The 22,046-nt window shown below is 33.6% G+C and overlaps 1 protein-coding gene across 1 annotated transcript in view; it reads right to left on the minus strand.

Annotated features, from left to right (window-relative positions):
• Nucleotides 1–9,207: 9,207 nt before the first annotated feature.
• LOC118195846 (uncharacterized) overlaps nt 9,208–22,046 on the minus strand; it is a 46,717-nt gene continuing 33,878 nt past the window's right edge. The window contains exons 2-3 of the mRNA XM_035367182.2: nt 18,681–19,293; nt 9,208–11,861 (exon numbers count right to left, since the gene is read on the minus strand). Coding sequence (XP_035223073.2) covers nt 11,005–11,861; nt 18,681–19,293 — 1,470 coding nt within the window. The 3' untranslated portion in view covers nt 9,208–11,004. The remainder of the gene's footprint in view (nt 11,862–18,680; nt 19,294–22,046) is intronic.

The raw sequence follows: 22,046 nt of genomic DNA on the forward strand, positions 1-22,046 counted from the left end.
AGCGATGCATTCCGATGTAGTCTGAGTGCTGATGACAAACGCACACGCGTTTTGAGGCGGCTAGCGGTCCGGTTCGGTATTTTTTGTTGAGCGGCATACGACGATTACACAAGGTGTGATAGTGTGGGGAGAGATTTGTTGGGACACACGATCATCTTCAAGTCTTCATTTCAAAACAGTCTTTCTGTTCTAGTTAACCACCCTAATTCCAATCCATCTTTACTTTCAGACGTAAAGGAAATTATGTTTTAGCTTTCTTGTATCATTAATAAATGGCTTCAGAAACTTAACTTCTGTCCAGTTATTCTTATCTTAAATTATCACCATATCTTATGTCCTTCATATGCACATAGACAGCTCAGGGAGATGGTTCTGTAGTTAAAACATACAGACTTTGCCCAGCAAAATTTACAAATATTATGCTGATTCTTGTTTGACTTCTCCAATAAGCAATAGCACTTGCATGGAATCGAATAGATTTTTAATGGCTATTACGGATATCGCTGCCAAAATGGTTTCATATTCATGCCAGAATTGATTTGTCATACTTGATGGTGCCTGTTGGGATGCTAATCTTTCTACAACTATTGGACAGACTTCTTTATTTAGTGAGACATCTGGAGAGAGCGTTGGCCAGCACAAAAGTCAAACACCCAAGGACATGTAAAACAGTATAGACAACATGTAATTTTGCACTGTCTTGCTGAAGGGGTTGGCAGAGCGAGGTTCCAAATATATGACCAGTTTAAGGTCTATAACAGCGACAGAGCAAAATACCAAACGTGCAGATTATAGCTTAATAGGATGTGTATCTGTTTATACTCCATATTTCCAATGCGCGTGATGAGGTTTATGATAATGACGAATGCAAGCTTTGACTGTTGGTTCCAGTTAGTAATTTCATTCACCGATAAGACCATTGCTATGCTATAAAGAAAAGTGACTTCACTCATAAATGCACTATTGTACGCCCTGATCAAAGGAAGAGAAAATGCTCCTCTTACTAAGAATCCGTGGCATTGCAGATATCGTTCAGACTATACATGCAGATACATGGCGCCGGCAACACACCCTCATTTCTTACCCATGGCATATCTGATGTCTTTGTAAAAACCCTTAAAAACAAAGTATGAAAAATGTTTAGCATCCCGGGGATTGGTGAGCACAGGACGATTGAGATCCCGCATATCGGGGCTCTGTGTTGTCCTCCTAAACAAATCAACTAATGGAGTACACCTCTATAGGTATTCGATAAGAGATTTGTACCTGCTCAGAAATATAGAGATATTTAAAACATAACATATGCTCTTTCTTAAGTTCCACCAAAATGTGACTTAACATTTTAATGTCTTCTAACCAGATACCAACAACTGCGAGCAGCAACTGCGTGGTATATTAATCTTCAGTTCCAATAAGCTGTGATTTTTCTCACATCGAATTCTCAAACGTTCTGGTGAAACGTGATTTCATTCTTCATCACAGGACTTACTAGGATGTCCAACACAAAAGTAACGAATAAACGGGGTTCCCAAATGAGAAATTATCATTTCAATTTGTCTTTTTATACTGCTACAAGTTGCATATATAATGTGCACATGCTGCGCCTTTCTTGCGCATATAATGTGCTTGTGACATGAAAGGTAATGTGAAATGTGTATGAATAAATATGCGTATAAGTGGGAGAAATTTGTATGAATATAATGTGAAATATGTGTGAATATAATGTGCGAATATATAATGTGCACATCTTCATATCATAGCATATTCTATCTTTCATACTAATGTTTTTAAGACATTCTATGTTGTCTGGAAAACAAAAACTGTCCAAACATTTCCAAACGCCTTGGAAATTTTTATCATAATACGCGACCGAGACAGTATTATACATAAAAAAAAAACAATCGTTTCAAGATTGTTTCCTGCCTTTAAGTGCCTGACGCAATAATAGTTCATCTGTTAAATTGTTGCTTTTGCAGCTTTTTATCATAACCGAAATCATAACATCGCCTAAAATTATATACAGAAGGCTTAATGTAAAATGCCTTTTGTCAGAATTCTAATGATCTGTGTATCATTGCCGTCAAAAACTTATAGTGTTGCGTGGCCCCAAGTTGTCAGCAACTATGGTAGTGACTGCTGTGAACTGTAAATTACACAAACTCGTAAGAAGGGTTTAAATCCCTTTTTATTCCACTTTAGAAATAACAGCTGCGTTCACTTGACGCTCACAAACTACGCCGACCCGGCGGTTTAACAAAAACAGAACTGTGGAACTAAAAATTAATGACAGGACGAATAAACAACTAGATCACTACCTACGAGGCTCTGAAATCGTAACTAACTTAACCGCGTTCTAAAATACAGCTGAGATTCAGCGAGCTTACTGATTAAGCAGTTGAAAAATTCAGCGAACTGCCGAGATAGGCACACAGGCCGAAACGCGCGGTTCTTAAATTTCTATTTAGTAACCTTCACGTTCGCGATTCAAGAAGCACACATACAATCTCGTTTCCCTTCTATTTAAACTCAACTTACTTCTGCTAAAATTTGAATATACTGCGCGTTCTACTACAATTTACATACTCTGGCATTGGCAATTCTAGGGCAAAGTAAAGGCTTGACAGGAAAGATAGCTTAAACTTAAAATAAATGTAATTTAAAATAAATGTAATTTAAAATAAATATAAACCCTACAAACTGAATCCATTTAAATTGGTTCCGAGACTGTCAGTGGTAAACTGCATGGCAATAAGCCTGTTTCCTTTCAAAGACAAATCGAAATTGTTGATAGAGGGAGTCAGAAAACGAATAGGTTCGCTAACATTAAGTAACACGATTTTTGCGGTTTAACGTATGGATTAATATGAAAAGGTTAATGGAGTACACCTCTATAGGTATTCTATAAGAGATTTGTGCCTGCTCAGAAATATAGAGATATTTAAAACATAACATATGCCTTTTCTTAAGTACCAAAATGTGACTTAACATTTTAAAGATTCACCCAGATCTGACTTTTCTTGAAATAAATGCTTTTTAAGAATGAACATTTATGTTGAAAAGACTTATTTCAGAAATTTTTTTAAACTGATGGTAGTGAGTAAATCAAATTTGAATAGTTTTACATACAAACTTGAAGAGGATGCTAAAAACAAAATTCTCCTCCTAGAAATCTCAATGGCTTGTAAACGTACTTAACAGAAAAACGAAGTTTTCTTCTCCAAAACCGAATAGCTATTTTCTTGAGAATATGAAATCACGTTATGATATGTGAGTACTAAGAAAGATCACATATCTTGTAAATGGCAAAGTCTTCATTTATTCCTAGGTATTAAGTTTTTAAAATAAATTTCCTTAAACAGTCTTTTTTTAACTACATTTATTCTGCGACATAGTTTGTGTCCCACGAGTTCATATTTAAGTTTCTGTACTTTAGATTATGATGCTATGTAGCACCACCAAATCCACTTAAAATTTTATATAATATTGTTTTCTTTGTATATGCATATGATACTATGTCGCAGCCGCAAAAAATCTCCAATTTTATCGAATAAAGGAACTTAAGATTAGGCTTGAAGAGATCACTTAAGAATAAAAGTAAGGATTTGAACAATATAATTTTCGAAATAAAAAGATGATGTTTCGTGGCAAAGTTTATCTTACTTGATACTATTTAGTATTAATATAGGATCATCTAAATATCGCCATAACAAACAATACTGCGTTGAGAGGGATTAATAGTATACAATGCTAATTTTGTTTCCGCAAAAAGCAGTACATTATACTTTCATTCTTTTCATTCATTCTTTTTCATATTTAGGAGATTTCTTAACGCGATTTTCTTCATCTACTACACAGGTATGTAACATTTTGCTATTTATTTAGTAATAGAATTTTTGGGTCATTAACTAGAATTTAAAATGCAAATGTTTATATTCTGCAATATGCTTTTTCCTATTACAAATACTGTATCAATAAAAGTTTGTTTTTATACTTCTATTGAAAAGTTTCTCTTTGATGTTAAAATTAATCAGAAACTATAGTAAATTTACTTAACTTGTATGGTCTTTGGGTACTTTTTGTGAATTATATAATCAACTAACAAGCTACAAAATCAGTATATTTCTCTTCTAAAGAAGGAGAACTTCAGATTAAAATAATACCTTTACTTCGAAATTTAAACTAATTTTAGTTTTATTTTCGATATTTTGCAACACTTAACATATTTTAAGAACTCAATTACTTTAATGCTTTTAAATCACGTAACCTTGTATTTTATAAACGGAGATGGAAATATTTTAAAACGCGTAACTACTTACATAAATTACTCTTTCGATATGCTAGTTTGTATGTGCACCATATTTCTCATAATCCTAATTTAGCGGCGCATTTATTTTGGTACACTGCGGGGAAAAAATGGGACAGTTCTGTATTTCACACTCTCCGGGGCCGATTGACGAAATTCAACTTGTGTTTTTCATGTCTCGAAAGCGGGACTTAGGAAACGTATTAAATTTATATATAGCATTGTTCTAATATAAGTTTCAAAACTTAGCTCTCAAAATTTTAGCTCCTCAATGTTCATTGAATTTGATATACATATATGTATTATTCTCTCTTGTTTTTATTAAATGTTTTTGATTCTTCCGTTCACATTTCAAAATTTACGTTCATTCCAAATAAAATTCGAACAGTTTATATGATTTATATTTAAAATTTGTATTTTAAATTAATTTTTATGTATTTTTCGAAACACGTTTTGAATTATAATCTAGAAAACTTTTACCATCATCTTAAAGTAGATGTATTTCTAAGCATATCTGCAAAAAATTAGCGATTTTTTTCAAAATTTCCAATAATATACGTGAATTTCTATAGCAACGCGTTTTGAAATTTGGCATATTTGTTGAAAGCGATAATAACATCAAATGTGGTTTTAGACACTTTGTTAAAATTATTTGAAAGTAGGAACGAGTGTCTTTTTTCTGTTCATGCCCAATGAAAAAAGGGAAAGGAAAATGGGTTGCCATATATTAAGAAGTTCGCCAAGGTCTGGCGCAAACTGAAAAAATGCGCCAAGGTAAAGTTTTGAATTTCTCCGTAAATTTCGCACCAAATTTTTAATATTTAGGCATAATTTGAGTCTTAGAATCGAAATATGGAAAAACATTGAGATGTCTTTTCAGAAAAATCCAATTTTATGTCAAAATACCTATATAAGAACAAATCTATCTATAAATCTAATACATATCCTAAATCGAGCTTTTGAGACATGAAAAATGCAATTTGAATTTCGTCAATCGGCCCAGTTGAACGGGAGATATAGAGCTGTCCCGTTTTTAGTCCCAAGGGGCTTTATCCATGAGAGACATTTGTTTTCGTTTTGCGATTTTGCATCAAATCACTCCGTTTCACTTTTCAAACTGTTGCCACCAAATGCTATCGCCCTTTATTATATTTGAAGAATTATGAAGAATCTGCATAAATGTATGTATGTTTCTCTCATTGTGATAAGACAGCGATACCTAAAGCCATCAGTTTTTGAATGACGTGATCCTATTGCAAATACGGTCATCTGGAATCCTAAATTTGAATTTGGAGTTTGTTTTATTATCGATTTCATATTTTGTAAACCTTTAACGAATTTTTGGTTAACAAACTCAAGGATTTCAAAGCGAGCGATGGTAACATTGTACAGAAAAACATTTTGATCTCCAGCGCTTGAGACTGTGTATCAGAAATTCTAAAAAGATATGATCAATTTAAAATTGTTTCGCAATATTGCTCTTGAATTGAATTTTATGGTTTAAGTGCGAAGAACATGATATTCAATAAATAAAGGTAACAGACAAAATGTTAAAAAAAGGGCCCTTTGGACGTAATTTAAAATCTGAAACATTTCGGACATTTTTTTCCCTAAAGTTCCCCCCCCCCCTCGCAGTGTACGTATTTTTAAAAGACTGGATACATAACTATAAAAACATGTTAAAACAGCGGCAGTCTTTAAGATTTTTGAGATTTTAGGCAAGGTCTCTAATACATTCTCTGGTCAATAAGATAGTAATACGCTAATATTGCAGAACTTTCGGGATTTTAGCGATGTCGTATTATTGAATATACCGGAGCAAGGGCCTAAAATAGTAAGAAGCAACAAAGACCACTGAATTCTTGTAGCTGGTCCATGGTTCAGTTTTTAAGTGATCGCGTAGGTTAGGCTCGTAGGTATTTCACTAAATATAACGTGGATATGGGGTCTTCTCTTAAAACAATCATCGAAAAAGCTACCCATCCTATGACAAATAACCTTTGATTGTTTTTCTTAACAATCAACCTAATTTAAATTTGCAAAATTGTCAGCAAAATCCTGAACCGTTTTCTACGTAATTTTATTGTCGGCCAGGTGACTACTTAAGTTTTGTAAACGGCTGATGATGAAAATTCCTTTTTTTCCAAAAATTAAATTTACGAGGTATTTGATATTTAATCAGGTCTAAGTTAAGAAATGTTTAAAAATACTGTCAGTAAAATTTTACAGAATAGCCATTTTATGACCTGAAATCTATTCATTATAATAAAAAAAAAACTTTCTATCTCTACGAACTTTCTAAATCTCTACGAAACAATCACAACAAAATAGGACCCATCAAGAAAAATAATAATTTATTTTACAACTCTCAAGAAATTTCTGATGTCTTCACAGAAGACTATGAAAACCAATTCCAAATTAATAGAGATTCCTTGCTTCCTCCTATCAACTTCTCTATCTCCGATCAAGTGACTGATTTTTTAAATTCAAACTATCAAGCTTCCAACCTATTTCTTAAATTCAAATCTACCAAGCCTTAAAGAAACTAATGAAATTATCCTCAAACTCAACCCAAAAACGTCTGCAGGTTTCGATGAAATTTCCAATAAAGTCATCAAGAATCTCCCACATAAAGGAGTAGTTCTTCTTACCAACATCATAAATAGCTATCTTCGCCGCTGCGTTTTTTCTAGTAAGTGGAAACACGCCATTATTACTGTGATAAAAAACCTGGAAAAGAAGGAATCCATATAAATAAATCTAGACCAATTAGTCTTCTTCCAACTGCTGCAAAAGTTTTCGGAAAAGTCAACCTCAAACGAATTCAAAATTTCATCACTACTAATAATATCATACGAGATCACCAGTTCGGCTTCCGAACTGGATTCTCTACTACTCACCAGGTCACCCGACTGATTGAATACATTGGGGAAAGCCTAATTAAAAAGGAAACCGACGCTGCATTATTAATTGATATAGAAAAAGCTTTCGATAAGGTGTGGCATGATACCCTCCTTATCAAACTCATTCAACAAAAATTTCATGGAGAATTAATCAACTTAATTGCTGATTTCCTCAAAAATAGAACGTTCCAGACAAGAATAAATAATCAACTTTTCAATATCAGAAAAAATAACGCTGGAACGCCACAAGGCGCAATTCTTTCTCCCCCACTCTACAATATTTTTATAAATGATCTCTCAACAGCAGACTGTGCTCTGACAGCATGTTATCTGACAGCACAAAATATTCACTTAAGAATAATTTCCGACTGCCCCTGATTTGTATGCAATTCAGTCATCTATAAAAGCTTAGTAATCTAATAAAATCTCATAAATAAATCTCATAAATGATGAAATTAAAAAAAAATATCTGAAAAATTCCACCGAAACTGTGATAGAAATTGTAGCTGTTATCAGAAACTTAGGCAACTATGACAGCAAAATTATTCAAACCATCAAAAGACCACGTACAATATTTTACAATAATAACTGGAAGCAATCTACTCGCTATGCAAATAAATGTATATACTCACCAATGCTGGCTAAGCAGGAATAGACTTTTCTGCCTGATAAAGCAGGCTTATGGACTTGAAGTTATTTGGAAATATTTTACATTTATTTTACTATTTTAATATTTAATCAAGACATATTTATTCAAGATCTTTCGCTTTTACTATTATCTTCATTGATTAAAAGTGTTTTGTATCATGCAAAAAGTTTCTAAGTCCAATTCAGGACGCACGTGACCCATGTGACTCGCGAAAAACTTCTGATTGGCCTTTGTTCTTTCCACGAATTTAAATAACTAGAGACTTGTATATGTTTATTACGAATATTCTGTATCATTTTCTATAAGTACTAAGTGCTATTTCATCAACTTCAATCACCTTCACCAAACTTATGCCTGTCAAATAATTGCCATGCTTATCACAATAATTGCTTATCATCGACCACCTCTGCAACCAACTTCTTCTGCAACAACTTCTGCCATGATCAACAGATGGAGCCACCCTATCTTTACCAAGGAAGAGTTCCATGCAAATAGAACTCAAGAATTTTTAAAGTGGATCTCATTCTTCACTAAGACGTACCCCGTAGGATAAATAATTTCTGAGTAAAAGTCGCAAGACTAAATACTCATTCTCACCTCAATATAAAAAAAAAAGCGGTTTAGTAAAGGACATCGACAACAGCGCTAGAGCTAGTGTGTAAGTTATTTTCTTCTTTCTTACCTCGTGCCTTCCTTGTGTAACTGAAAAGGACTTCGACAAGCATCGATCCTTTAACTAAGCACTAGGTACGGTCATGAAACCTCCTTATTTAAAGCCTTTGTCCTCTTGCACCAATTTAAGTCCTTCAGGGAACTTGAAATGAATTTACTAAGGTTGTCATCTTCTGAATTCTCTTCACTGATCAACGTGGAATATAGCAAAACGCATGAGTTAACTTTGTGTCTTCAGGACAAGGCATATGTCTTTTTAGATAATAGTCATGTCACAGCCGTGGCATAATTCCATTTTTTAACTTAAATGATAGCATTAATCTAGTCTGTTTTAGAGCTTCCAATGAGCATTCTCCACACTTATGGGCAAGCCACAGACAGCGAACACTTAAACGCGGACTCTGCACTCAAGAGTCTTAATTCGTAAATCAAACGTAATGGAAGGAAAGGCAGCCTGTGGCTTAAATGCCTAAAGCAAGGCACTTGTGATTACATAATAAATACACATATAATAAAAAATTGTTGTTAAGATTTTGGTTCTTCGTTTACATAACTTAAAGTTGTTCTCATTGTCTTAATCGTTGCTCTCCTTTTTTTTTTTGTATAGAAAATTTATATCGATGGGGAGGATAGAAATCGAATTAGTAAGTAAAAAATCAGTTACGCAACAAAAGAAAAAATGCAAAATAATTCAAATTTTATTTCTTATAAAAAAGACAAAAAATGAAGAATAAATAAAAAAGTGAGTAAAAATATACATGAAAGGTTAAGCAAATAAATATATGATGTTGCATTCCATATTTAAGACAGGAAATGATGCCAGAGGATGGCTTTAATATTTTCAAAACTGTTAAACTGTTCTGCGCTCTTTGCTTGGCGCAGCACTTAGCTCGAAGATGTACATGAAAATATGCTTTACGAAAGCATATGTTGCAAAGCAGTATATTCCGCAAAAGAAGGATTTGCTTACTTGTGTAGTTGTTTTTTAAATTAAAGGTATTCGATACATAATATATATATGTATATCACAAACATATATCTATATGTACTCAAATTGTGTAAGTGATGAATGATTTTAATATTATCTTTACTATAAAGGTCAAAGCTACACGCATACAGTTATATTACACTAATTATTATACCGTATATCCTCGCATATAAGTCGATCTATAAATCCAAAAACATGCGATCATAAAATCCAATTTCGACTTAAACACTATACTAAAATGTAATTCATAAATTTCTGTTTAATTTTAGAAAGAGATATTGCATGCAGATTATAGAGGTAATTGTTATTCTTATCATAGTGCAACTTAATAAAAGCAGAAATGTTAAGGCTACAGTAATAGTATATTTATCGTAAATAATTTTCGTTTTACATTAACCAAACGAAATTTAAACTTGATCTTACTTCCAAAATGGAAAATGAACTGTATTTTATAAATCAAACAGAAAACATTACTATATCAACATGCAAAAATTAATTTTACTCGAAATTTTAGATATTTTGCCAAAGGTATTCCAGTGGTAGATAGATTGTAGTTTGATTATAATACACAGTGGCGAGTGCCTTTGTGGTCACATAGTTACTTCGGAATGCTTTTAGTATTCGACTATAAAATTATAGTAAAGGACTATTAAGTCCTTTAGTATAAAATTACGGTAAAAATAAAGCCTCCTTGTGGGAACATCTGCATGCGAATATATACAGTACGTAAAATGAGTCATTTGCTGTCAAATTATCGTTGTAGAAAACATGAATAAAACATATTTTTGTTTCTTAATTGTAGAGTATTTTTTAAGTATTATAATAGAACGTTACACATATTTTGTTGAAAGAATTAAAATTTATGTGTCAGTCAAGCTTAATTAAACTACATATACTAATACTGAAGAATGAACAAGCTCAAAATGTAATTTCAAGTAAAGAAACACTTCAAGAAAAATATAATTTAAGTTTTACTAAAAATGAGTCGATAAACTAAATGATTTTCCTACAAATATTTGTATCACTACAATTTTGTATGATATAAAATCACGTTAATAATTTATTTCCTTAATTTAGTTATTTCAGACGATTTTTTTAAATGAATAACAACAATTATTTTTCATAATACTTCTTACTTCTTTTGACCCAGGTAATCTCTACAATTATTACGTGTGGTTTAGAGAGTTTAAAATACCTAAACTTTAAAACATCGTTCTATTGTGATTACTATAGAATATTTAGGAAAATAATTTCAATGCATTTTAAAAGGTAGAAAAAACATATTTTAAACTCTTTGGAGTACTCTTTATAACGTTGAATTTCATATGGTGTAAGGAAGCTTGTTTTAACTAGAATTTTCTATAATCAATATACCCTACTACTACAAAACTGAAATGTGTGAACAAGTGCTCGACACTAAGTCATTATAGATTTACTTCAAAGAATCACAGATATTATGAGAGTATCATACACAATAAAAATCTTTTAATTATTGCTTTTTCGGGCCATCCCTCTCACTGTCGTAATCTGAAGAAAAGCTTCGATAGTTACCCTGAGCATATTCTTCAGCGTACTGCTGTTCATTAGGATCTTCTTTGGGGTTATCCTTTCGATAATAAGCGAAACTCTTCTTGACCATTTTGGGCTCTTTTAAGCTTGTGGCCTTATCCTGGCTTTTTGTAACTTTCTTATCATCATAATCATCAGAATGGGCTTTTCTTGGGCTTTCTTCTGGATAATCGTAGTGGTAATGATGCTCGTATGTTCTCGGGGCATCATCCTTTTGGGCGGTTCCGCTAGAAATAGGTGCCCGAGCATTGCTTTCTTCAAGTCCAGATTGTGGATGTGTGTATTCGTAGGAATGCACATTAACAGTTGGCTTAATGTCTTTAAACGCAGTTGGTGTGCGAAGATTGAATCTTTCCTGATAACCTTTGAAAGATGTGATGGGATTGGTGAATCCGGGGAAACTTCTGAAGTGTGTCTCCAACATTCTGTCAATGTAGTCAGGAGCTAATGGATCTCTGGCTTCTGGTTTTCTCATGTCAAGTTCAACTGGACGAGAGTTTTGGTAAGTTGCAGGCTCACTATCGTAACTCAAAGAAGGCTCTGCTTCCAGTCGTGAGTTAACAGCTCGGAAAGCGGGTTGTATTTCTGGAATTTTGGCATCAGGCCCATCAATACTTGGATATTCACATTCTTTTGTGATTATCACACTCTTGGCATTGGTATTGGAGGATTTCTTTTCATCTTCAGGATCCATGATTTTTTTGACAACGGTTCTACAACCATTTTCATCGACCTTTTCTTCTCTGCGTTCAGGTGCTTCCTTCCAGTATGTTTTGCCTGCAATTTGAAATAAATTGAAGTACGAGCTAAGTGCAGAATTCAGTAATACAGGTATATACCCTAAAAACTAATAAATAGAAATGATTTGCAAAGAATAACAATAAAAAATTAAAGAAAATTCATCATAAAATCACAACTATGCAGAAAACTAAAAAATTAGAAATTTAATGCATATTTACATATATTATCTACTTTTAGGCAGAATATTTATACTTAGTTATTTTTCACAGAGCAAAAAATATCGGTCTCATAACAATGTAAACCATTATAAAGAGTGCGAGAGAAAAATTTAAATTATTATAATGCAAGTGCATTATAATAGTTTAAATTTTTCTCCATTCCTGAACTATTCTTTACTTTGCCTGTCAAAAATCAATACTAAATATCACCTTATAAAGTTCTGGCACTATATATACATATTTCTAACCCCGATATTAAAATTTATTGAGATACATAAAACTAAAGCTACATGAAACATGCAGTTTAATATACAGTGGTACCTCGATATACGAGTGCCCTAATATACGAGTGTTTTGAGATACGAGCCGCCGAGCGAGCGATATTTTGCTTTGAGATGAGAACAAGATTTAATTACACGATTATATCTCAAATATCGCAATATTATTATAATCGTATCTCAAATATCTCACTCTACAACCGCTGCACACGACCGCAACATGCGCGCGCATGTTGGTGTCGGGTGCAGAGTCTAACAGTTTCTCCCACCTCAGACTAGACCTCACTCTATGTGCTTGTTTCCCTCGTTTTCGAAGCATTTTTGATACGTTGGGTTCGCGTTTTTTTCTTTTTGTACATTTACAAAACATTATCACATTTACTTTTATAGCAATGGGTCCGAAGAAGAAGATGATGTCTATTGAATTAAAGCGTGAAATCATAGAAAAACATGAGCAAGGTGTGTGAGTAATTGACTTCGCGAGGATGTACGGGCGTAGCACATCAATGATATGTACTGTGCTGAAACAGAAGGAGTTGATAAAGGGAGTTGATAAAGGGATAAAAGGAGTTGATAAAGGAGTTGATAACGGCCAGCTAAGGGCGTTACCATAATTTCTAAGCTCCGGATCTCTCTCCATGAAAAGATGGTGAAACTACTGATGGTGTGGGTGACAGAGAAGCAGCTTCGTCCTCGACAATGTCCCTGCTCACCCACCAAATCTCGAAGACGATTTACTCGAAGAGTTCGAGTTTATAAAGGTTCTCTACCTACCACCCGACACCACTCCTATCCTGCAGCCCATGGATCAGCAGGTGATTTCTAATTTTAAGAAGTTGTACACCAAGAACACAAACCTTACCCTTCCAGAGTTCTGGAAGGACCACTTTAACATCGTGATATGCCTAAGAATTATTGATCAGGCCTGGTTGGGTGTTACAACGAGGACCTTAACCTCCGCATGGAAGAAGCTGTGACCTCAGGCTGTAACTCAAAGGGCCTTCGAAGGGTTGGAACTCGAAGTGTCAGTGGTAGAGGAGATTGTTTCCCTGGGAAAATCCATGGGTCTTGAGGTGGATGAGAGAGATGTGAACGAACTCGTCGAGGAGAGGAACCGAGGAGCTGAAAACCGAGGAGTTACACGATCTACATTCGCAGCAGCATACGGTGGTTCAACAAAAAATTAGTTTTGAAGAGGAGCCAGAGATGGAGGAGGTTATCTCTACGAGATATATAAAGGAGATCTTGGGAATGTGGGAGAAAGTTGTAGAGTTCGTGGATAAAAATCACCCCGAAAAGTTGCAACTGGTCGTGCATCGGAGTTGTTCAACGAAACTTGCCTAACTCATTTCTGCAATATCCTTAAAGGGAGGAAGAAACAAACCTCCTTGGACAGTTTTTTAAACGATCTGCAGGTAAAAATTAGCAAAGCGTGACGAAAAAAGCGAGACCAGTGACGAAAATTAAGCGATTCCGTAAGCGCTTCACTTTTTCTTTTAATTATGTTTTTATATAATCTGTATTTGTTATTTATAAATAAATGTTTCTTCTTGTAAATACATTTTTCTTATTCAAGAACACTTAACAAAAACAACTGAGGTGGTGTTTTGGGAGCTGGAACGGATTAATAGCATTTCAATTAATTTCAATGGAGAAAATTGTTTTGAGATACGAGCAATTTGACATACGAGCAAGGTTACGGTACGAATTAAACTCGTATGTCGAGGTACCACTGTACGAGTGTGCTGCAACCCTCCCGGCCGATAATAATCGGCCTCATGGGTTAACGCAGCACACCCAACACAGACAAACAAAAACACAGTTAAAAAATTAAAACACAGATTAAAACTGAAATACAGTCAAAACATCAAACCCAAATTCCCAGTATTGTTCTATTGCCATTTATAAGGTTCATTAAATCCTTTGCAAATCTAAACTCTTTATTGCGGCAGTAGAATTCCTTCATGTTACCATGTTTTTCTCTAACATGTCGAAATAATACGCAGTCTTCGACAAAATACAAACATTCAATACATAAAACATGTATATGAATCCATAGACCGATCATTGCATTTGTGATAATTATTCTACAGTAAATTTTACAAAAAGTTATATTTTAGTTAAGCTGTACGCTTTCTTGACTCTTGCGACTATATTTGCTCACACCAGAAAGCTACGTGAGTTTAATGACAAGCAATGTAGTATAAAAGTACAAGATTATTCTTTATCTTGATAATAAAGGAATTTTTGTGGTGCCATCATTACTGATCTCTGTACATTTTTGTGGTGTCTTACTGATCTTGTTTATGGCTAATGTCAATCACTTTCCTGTGGTAAAAGTGTTTTATGAAATGAATATCACATGGTGATAAAATACTTAATTTTGAATTTAAGATCTTGTCCTAAATAATTTGTATTTCATCAACTAGTGTAAATAGTTTCATCTTCTAATTTTACGTAATGATAAGTCAATCATTTTAGTTTGTGTTACGATTTTAATTTACACAGAAAAGCATAAATAAATAATTATTTGGGTATAATTGTACTTTTCGTCGACAATTATTTAATTAAGAACGAAAACTGGCCAACACGTTAAGGTAATTTGGTGTGTTAGTTGTTAAGTTGGATACTCAGTTTAATTTTAACTTCACACTGCAGACGTCATAGCTAAAGAAATGAATCAAATAACTTACAGCTCATATTACAACAATTTTGTTCACATTACGCATTAAAGTTATGTTAAATATAAATATTTAGTCATTCTCTTTGCAAAGAAAGTTCAAATCTATAAATTTTTCTTATCCTAATGAAGAGTGTTTTAAACCTATCTTGTAAAATATATATTTGAGTTAAAAGCTTGTCAAATAGTGCAAAAATTTAAGGAACGTTTCTACGAAGGAAAAGCTGGAGTGGTACCCGCTTTTACAGGCAATATCACAGTGAAATTATATTGCCTACAGATTTTGAATTCAACAGTTCTACTAATGTGTATTTGAAATCAATTCTTTTATACAGTGGATGGACAAAAATATGGAAACACCTTGTGAAATGCATGTTTGAAAAGAAAGATTGATTTTAATGAAATATGTAGGTGGCGCTGGCGTTTTTGACTACTGACGCCACCTATACAACTTCGTAAATGTGCTAAACAGTTCAGTTGTTGTCGAAGTACTGTTATGTGAGGTTGTCATTGCATTATGTCAGAGTTAACAGACTTCGAACGTGGGCAAATTGTTGGAGCACGTATGGTAGGTGCTTCCGTAAGCAAGGTAGCCGAGGTGTTTAGTGTTTCAAGAGGTACTGTATCGAAGATTTATTCCGCATATTTGAAAAGCGGAAAAACATCATCTGCTAAATCACAGCGCGGACGAAAGTGTGTCCTGAGTGATCGTGACAGACGATCATTAAGGGCAATTGTGACGAAAAATAAGAAGACCACAGCTGCAAAAGTTACTGCTGAAATGAATGTTGTGTTACGGAACCCTGTGAGTACCAAAACAATTAGAAGGGAGCTTCATAAACAGGGAATTGCTGGCCGTGCTGCAATTGAGAAGCCACTCATCAGTGATGCTAATGCCCGTAACAGGAAAAGGTGGTGTTTAAGTCATAAAGCCTGGATTATAGAGCAGTGGAAGCGAGTAATATGGTCTGACGAGTCTTCTTTCACATTGTTTCCCACTTCTGGCCGAGTTTACGTCTGGAGAACGCCATCTCAAGCCTATAATAGAGACTGATTGTTGCCAAGAGTAAAACATGGCGGGGGTTCTGTTATGGTTTGGGCAGCCATATCGTGGTTCTCTGCTAGCCCCATGATAACTGTGTCAGGGCACATGACTGTCAAGACTTATGTGAACATTTTGGCCGATCAAGTTCATCCCATGGTACAAACTTTGTTCCCCGATGGTGATGGTGTCTTCCAAAACGACAAAGCCCCTGTTCACACAGCTCACATTGCCCTGGACTGGTTTTTTGAGCACGAGGATGAGTTTTCCCATCTTCCCTGGCCACCACAGTCACCAGACCTGAATATTATCGAACCTTTGTGGTCTACATTAGAACGGAAAGTGCGTTCTCGTTATCCACCGCCAACATATAAAAATTTAACATTTTATATTATTGTTAATAATTTTTATCACTGTATCCAAACTGCCTCAGACTACCTTATTTGATTTATTTCTTGATCTGAAACTATGGTTCTACGAACAACCATTCCAGAGCCATTCTATTGTGCAATGCTTTCTGAAAAACTGGAACATGCTAATAAAATAATATATATATATAATTTATTTACTAAAGAAATATTGATTACATTATCTCCTAAGATTACTTTTAGTAGAATTATCTAAGTGAATTTAAGATTGTACAACATTTGATATATCTATTATGTTCCATAAATTTAGATACGTTGAAATAAAAATCATGTAAAATAAGCAAAGTGACGTGAGTTCAAATTATACAGAAAAGCGTTTTATTGTAGATTTGAAGTAGATTTCCTTTTCTCATAACCTACGCTTTAGTTAAAATTGTAGAGACATTAGGTTATTTCGAAGCAGGAGACGTGAAAAAAAGAGCGATGTCCTCGCCGGGACGCGAACCACGGATCTCCCGCTGAATACGCGCTGAGTGTACTGACCATTACACCATGAATGCATGCTAAGAAGGGACAGAAATACCTTATATAATTCCCCTTTTAAAGGGCGACTGGAGCCTAGGGGACCCATTCGCCAAATCCTAATGGTGGAGAATCATTACCCCCCCCCTTTTTTTAGCTCGGGCGCAACTTTAGGGACATTAGGTATTTTTTGAAAGGATGAAAGATTAAAATGAGAAATGTCCTCGCCGGGACTCAAATCACTGACCTCTCGAATACGCGCCGAGTGTGCTGACCACTACACCATAACATGCTTAGAAGGCGGGAGAAATACCTTAAAACCTTTCACCAACAGATGAAGTTGTACTGTTAATATCTTGAATATATGAAGATTTAAACGTACCATTATATAATTTAGACTTATAATATGCTCTTGATGGCATACTAAAAAAGATGCATAAACGGTTCTCTTTGTAATCATTGTGTAATACTAAAAGCATCATCTATTTTTTAAATCTGAAATTAAATAAATCTGCTTTCGTGATAAGTGCCTATGGAAAAAATGCACTCTAATACACCAGTTAACTTATTTTATGTAATTTTGCAAATGCATTGAAAATTTATGGGACACATTGTGTAACTGAAATATTTTGTTCATAATTAATATTTAGAATATTAACTACAATAATATTTTACGAAATATTCTTTTGAATGAATACATTTTTATTTATTTATCAAAGTATTTTCGAATATATAATAATTTTGAAGTATTTTTGAACTAATAATTAAAATGCATATAACTGTGCGGATAAAAGTAGTAAAACAGTATTTATTGATTAAAACAAATAGATGATATTTTAGGAAAAGCAAATTAAGATGTCGTAGTAGTATATGCTGTCAATTATCTTTTTGTATAACTCCTTTCAATTTGTTAAAAAAATATTCCTAGAATTTTTTAGATGCTAGTGTAAACCGGATATCTTGTTTCGTCAATTTTTCAAAGTCCCTAATCGTAGTGAAGATTGCTGAATGAGTATTTGGATTTAAAATTGACATTTCGTTTTAGTTTGCTAAATTTGAGTTGATAGAGAATGCGATCTAGGTTATTCGTTTGAGTATTAAAAGTAGACATATAGACAATGTAAAATTATGTAATTAAATATATTTTTTACACTCAATTAAAGCCATTAATTTCTGTATAACCATTTAAATACACTGTTCATAAACAACTCACATGTAAACCTTTCGCTTTAAACATGTTTATAAGAATTTAAAATATCCTTGTATGAATAATCTAGATTACAAGACGTAATGTGCATGCATCACAGGATTAGAACTTACATGTTATATTTGAAAACTCATTGTTACGAGTGGAATGTTTTCAAACAGATTTGAAAGCATAACTTTTTATTTCACTATCAAGGTAAATCCTTTGACAATTTTAACTTTTGAGTTAAACCGCATATCATTTGATTGAAACAATTGTAAAATAAAACGCTTAGATTTAGTTTGATTAAAAAAAAAACTCTATCTGAACGAAAAATAAAACAATACAGAGGCATGCATAGTTAAATAATCAATAGATACATACATTTTATGGCAGTTTCTCCAATCAAAATTTTAATTATGGATAAGACTGCTTTCACTAATGACTATTACAGCAACCCAAATATGTTTGCTGATTAAATTTTAATCCTCGTGGAGGACATTCACATATCGCAATCATTAATTGCGCTATTAGAGTAACATGTTTAAGTGAACAACATACCTTTCAGCTTAGTTTCGGTAGGATCTCTGGAATATGACTCATAGTCGAAACGAGGTTGGTAGGATTGCACATTTTCGCTTGCGGCAATATCAAGTACTGCAAGTGGATCTTTTTCGAAACCAAATTTCTCTTTGCTCAGAACCTTCTCGACTATCGACTCGTAGAAACTTTTCACTGGATTAGAGCCAGCAGATTCAAGATCTGAAATTCTAAACAGGGATGGGAATTCTTCATCGTACTTGAAGGCGCTTTCAAATCGGAAATCTGGTTCAAAGGACGAACGTCTCAATCCTCCCTCAATTTCGGAATCAGCAAATCTCTCCTCTGGTTTATTGGCTGTAGCTTTCTTTGAATGTTTCTGGGGTTTGCGGTGAATGACGTACGCTTCTTGGTTCCCATCTGGTAAATAGGAGCTAACTTTTGATTTAGGAACAATGACTATCCTTGATTTAGGAGCATTTCTCACTCTCTCGTCTTTTTCCACCATCTCTTCGAGTTCTTTCAACGACATTGAAGACATTACCTTAGCTTCCAGGTGTGCACGAACCTCAGGATCCATCGGAGACTGAGAGATGATGCTTTCCAGCAACTGCATCATTACGATGCAGAGGCACTATAACAGAATAAAGAAAGAATCAGAAAATGTTTAAATGCAGATCAATATTAATCATTACTTTTCTCTCAGACCAAAATAATTACTATACTTTTGTCCAACATTATGCTTTATCACAGGGAAAAAATGCATTTTTTAGCTATACGAATCCTAAGTATACCTGTGTTATAAATACTACATTTTGTAATTTTAAATTATATTAACCGTATGATTACATTAAGTCAATCTCCTTTATATTATTTTAAAGATGCTTGCTCGGCCAGTTTTTGGTAGTAAAATTGTCATACAAAAGGTTGGCCACGTAAGCAACAAAATATGTTTAGTATCTAAAGAGTTTTCTAGAGAATAGATTGAGGGTTAGTTTTAAAAAATACTGAAAAATTTCTTAATACACTTTTATCTTTTTTATTTTAAAACAAAGCTAAGAGTTTTCTTAACAAACTGCGAACATTTAAAGTTTTATAACAGATATACTTTTAAATGTCGGAATTTTTAAGTCCTAAAGAAAGAATAAAATAATATGCATCGCAATGAAATTAAAAAATCGACTTTTAAAATGCAATATTCAGAAAATTGTATAAAACTTATAAAGTAAAAAACATTGTAAATGATATTGCAGATCTTATTGCAATACATTTTAAACGACGGTAAATCTATTGTTTAGAAGCACTAATGCTTTATATAGTAAATAGAAAACGAAAAATGAGATTAATAAAATAAAATGAGTACTAAATGTACATTTTTATAACATTAGAAAAATGGCAGAAGACTACTGTAGTAAGCCTGATTATTTTGCAAAAGATTTTGTAATAAAGATCAGTAGGCGATATTAAAGAAATCTATATGGGACCAAAATGTAGTGGAATTATATTTCGAAGTCACATTTCCAAGGGTAATCATGTATTGCCCAGAGAAGAACAACTTTCACTTTATAACTATACTGCATCATATTTAAGGCACGTTTTTCTCATCCGAACAGCGTAATTATCAGGTTCTCGAATACGCGACGAGTGTGTTGTCATTACACCACAAAGGCATGCTAAGAAGGCGCTAGAAATACGTTAAATACTCCTCCTTTTAAAAAGGATTAGGAGACACAATTGCCAAATCCTGGTGGTGGAGAATCATCATCCACCACCTTTTTTATTTCGGATCCCACTATAGAGACATTATATACTATTTTAAAGCTGGAGAAATGAAATATGAGCAATGCCCTTGCCGGGACTCGAACCATGGACTTCTCGAATATACACCAAACGTGCTGACCGCTACACCACTAAGACTTGCTAAAAAGACGGGAGAAATACCTTATAGTATAACAAGATCTCCAGGGAAAAGAAAAAGCAATTTTTCAATTGACTGGGACTGTAACTGCTTTTCAGATAAAGTTAAATTTGTGGATAAATCAGATGAAAGAAAAAAATTTCACCCATTTTCAGAATTTATCAAGCCATATTAATTACCACGAGGCAATTAAAACAGAGAAATACTCGGAAAACCTGAAAAAAAAATTGAAATTTATGGATCCATAAAGTTCAACCAATATTATTATTCATCTCAAACCCATTTGCCAAAATTAATATTTCAGATGTATCACATAAGATTGGAAATATGTTTAACAAAAATGTTGATGTTTTGGAAATGCGCTCACGATAGGCCAAAATGTGCTCGCGAGAGGCCAAAGGTTGGGCACCACTGCATACGCTTATCAGTAAATAATTAAATAAAGAATACACAAATCGAACGTAATAATAAGCATACATCTTTCTCCGAACGATTTAAAATAAGAAAAGAAAAGAAAGAAATTTATGAAGTAAGTGCACTTTCAAACTTTGTTTGAAAAGGCTGGAAGCATTTCTGTGATTGATTGAAAAGTAAAAATCGATTAGTTAGAATTAAAAACTGAATAACTGTATTACGTTTATTCACCAATAAATTTTTCATATTAAATATATTTTCAGAATTACTCTATAGATTCCTTTTACATTCCTCAGTACAGTCAACAGCATAATAAAATATTTTGTGCAGTGTGATATTTTAGTCTGATACTGCAATAGCGATAAAATCCTAAACGTGTCCGTTTATCGAAATTTTGCTAATTACAAAGCCTTAGTTTAATGCCAGTTGACTAGCGCTGGGTGACATGAAATGATCACCAGACACTAATGTAAAATATAACCTTGTCCAGCAGAAATTGGCAATCTTCAAATAAGAACAGAGAACAGGTCGGAAAAATACCCACTAATGACGTTACCAGTTTTATTTTTCTTTTGAATCCAATCTAAGGGAACAGCTCGCGAACTAATGCGAGAAGTCAATAGACGTCTTTCCCTTAAAACAGTTTCCAGATTAATTCCCTCAAGTAGGCACAATGGATTGTTTGGAAGCCAGCACACCATCATTATATAAGCTAACAAAGCGAATTAGAGATTACTAGCCAATGTAAGTAATAAGATAGTTTGTAGAAAGGATTAAACTACTACAGTGGATCAGATTTTAAAGTCAGCCCACGATAACAGGTTCGGTACTTCGCAGTCTTTGAATAAGCTTTAGTTCCAAATTTGGGTATTTTAATATAAAATTATTTACCATTAAGTTAGCCTGAAACAACTGGAAATTGTCTCCTTTAGGTGGAGGTTTTTGAATAAAATTTTAATTCTAACAAGAGCCTCAAAGAAATTAAGCTTCAATATTTTGCTTTATTACTTAACGAATAACTGTCAACAGTTCAGCCGAAAACAACTAGAAGTGGG

Source organism: Stegodyphus dumicola, chromosome 4, assembly GCF_044657685.1.
Source record: "Stegodyphus dumicola isolate Sdum_Otavi_A_Nest chromosome 4, ASM4465768v1".
In the NCBI taxonomy this organism is placed as follows: Eukaryota; Metazoa; Arthropoda; class Arachnida; order Araneae; family Eresidae; genus Stegodyphus; species Stegodyphus dumicola.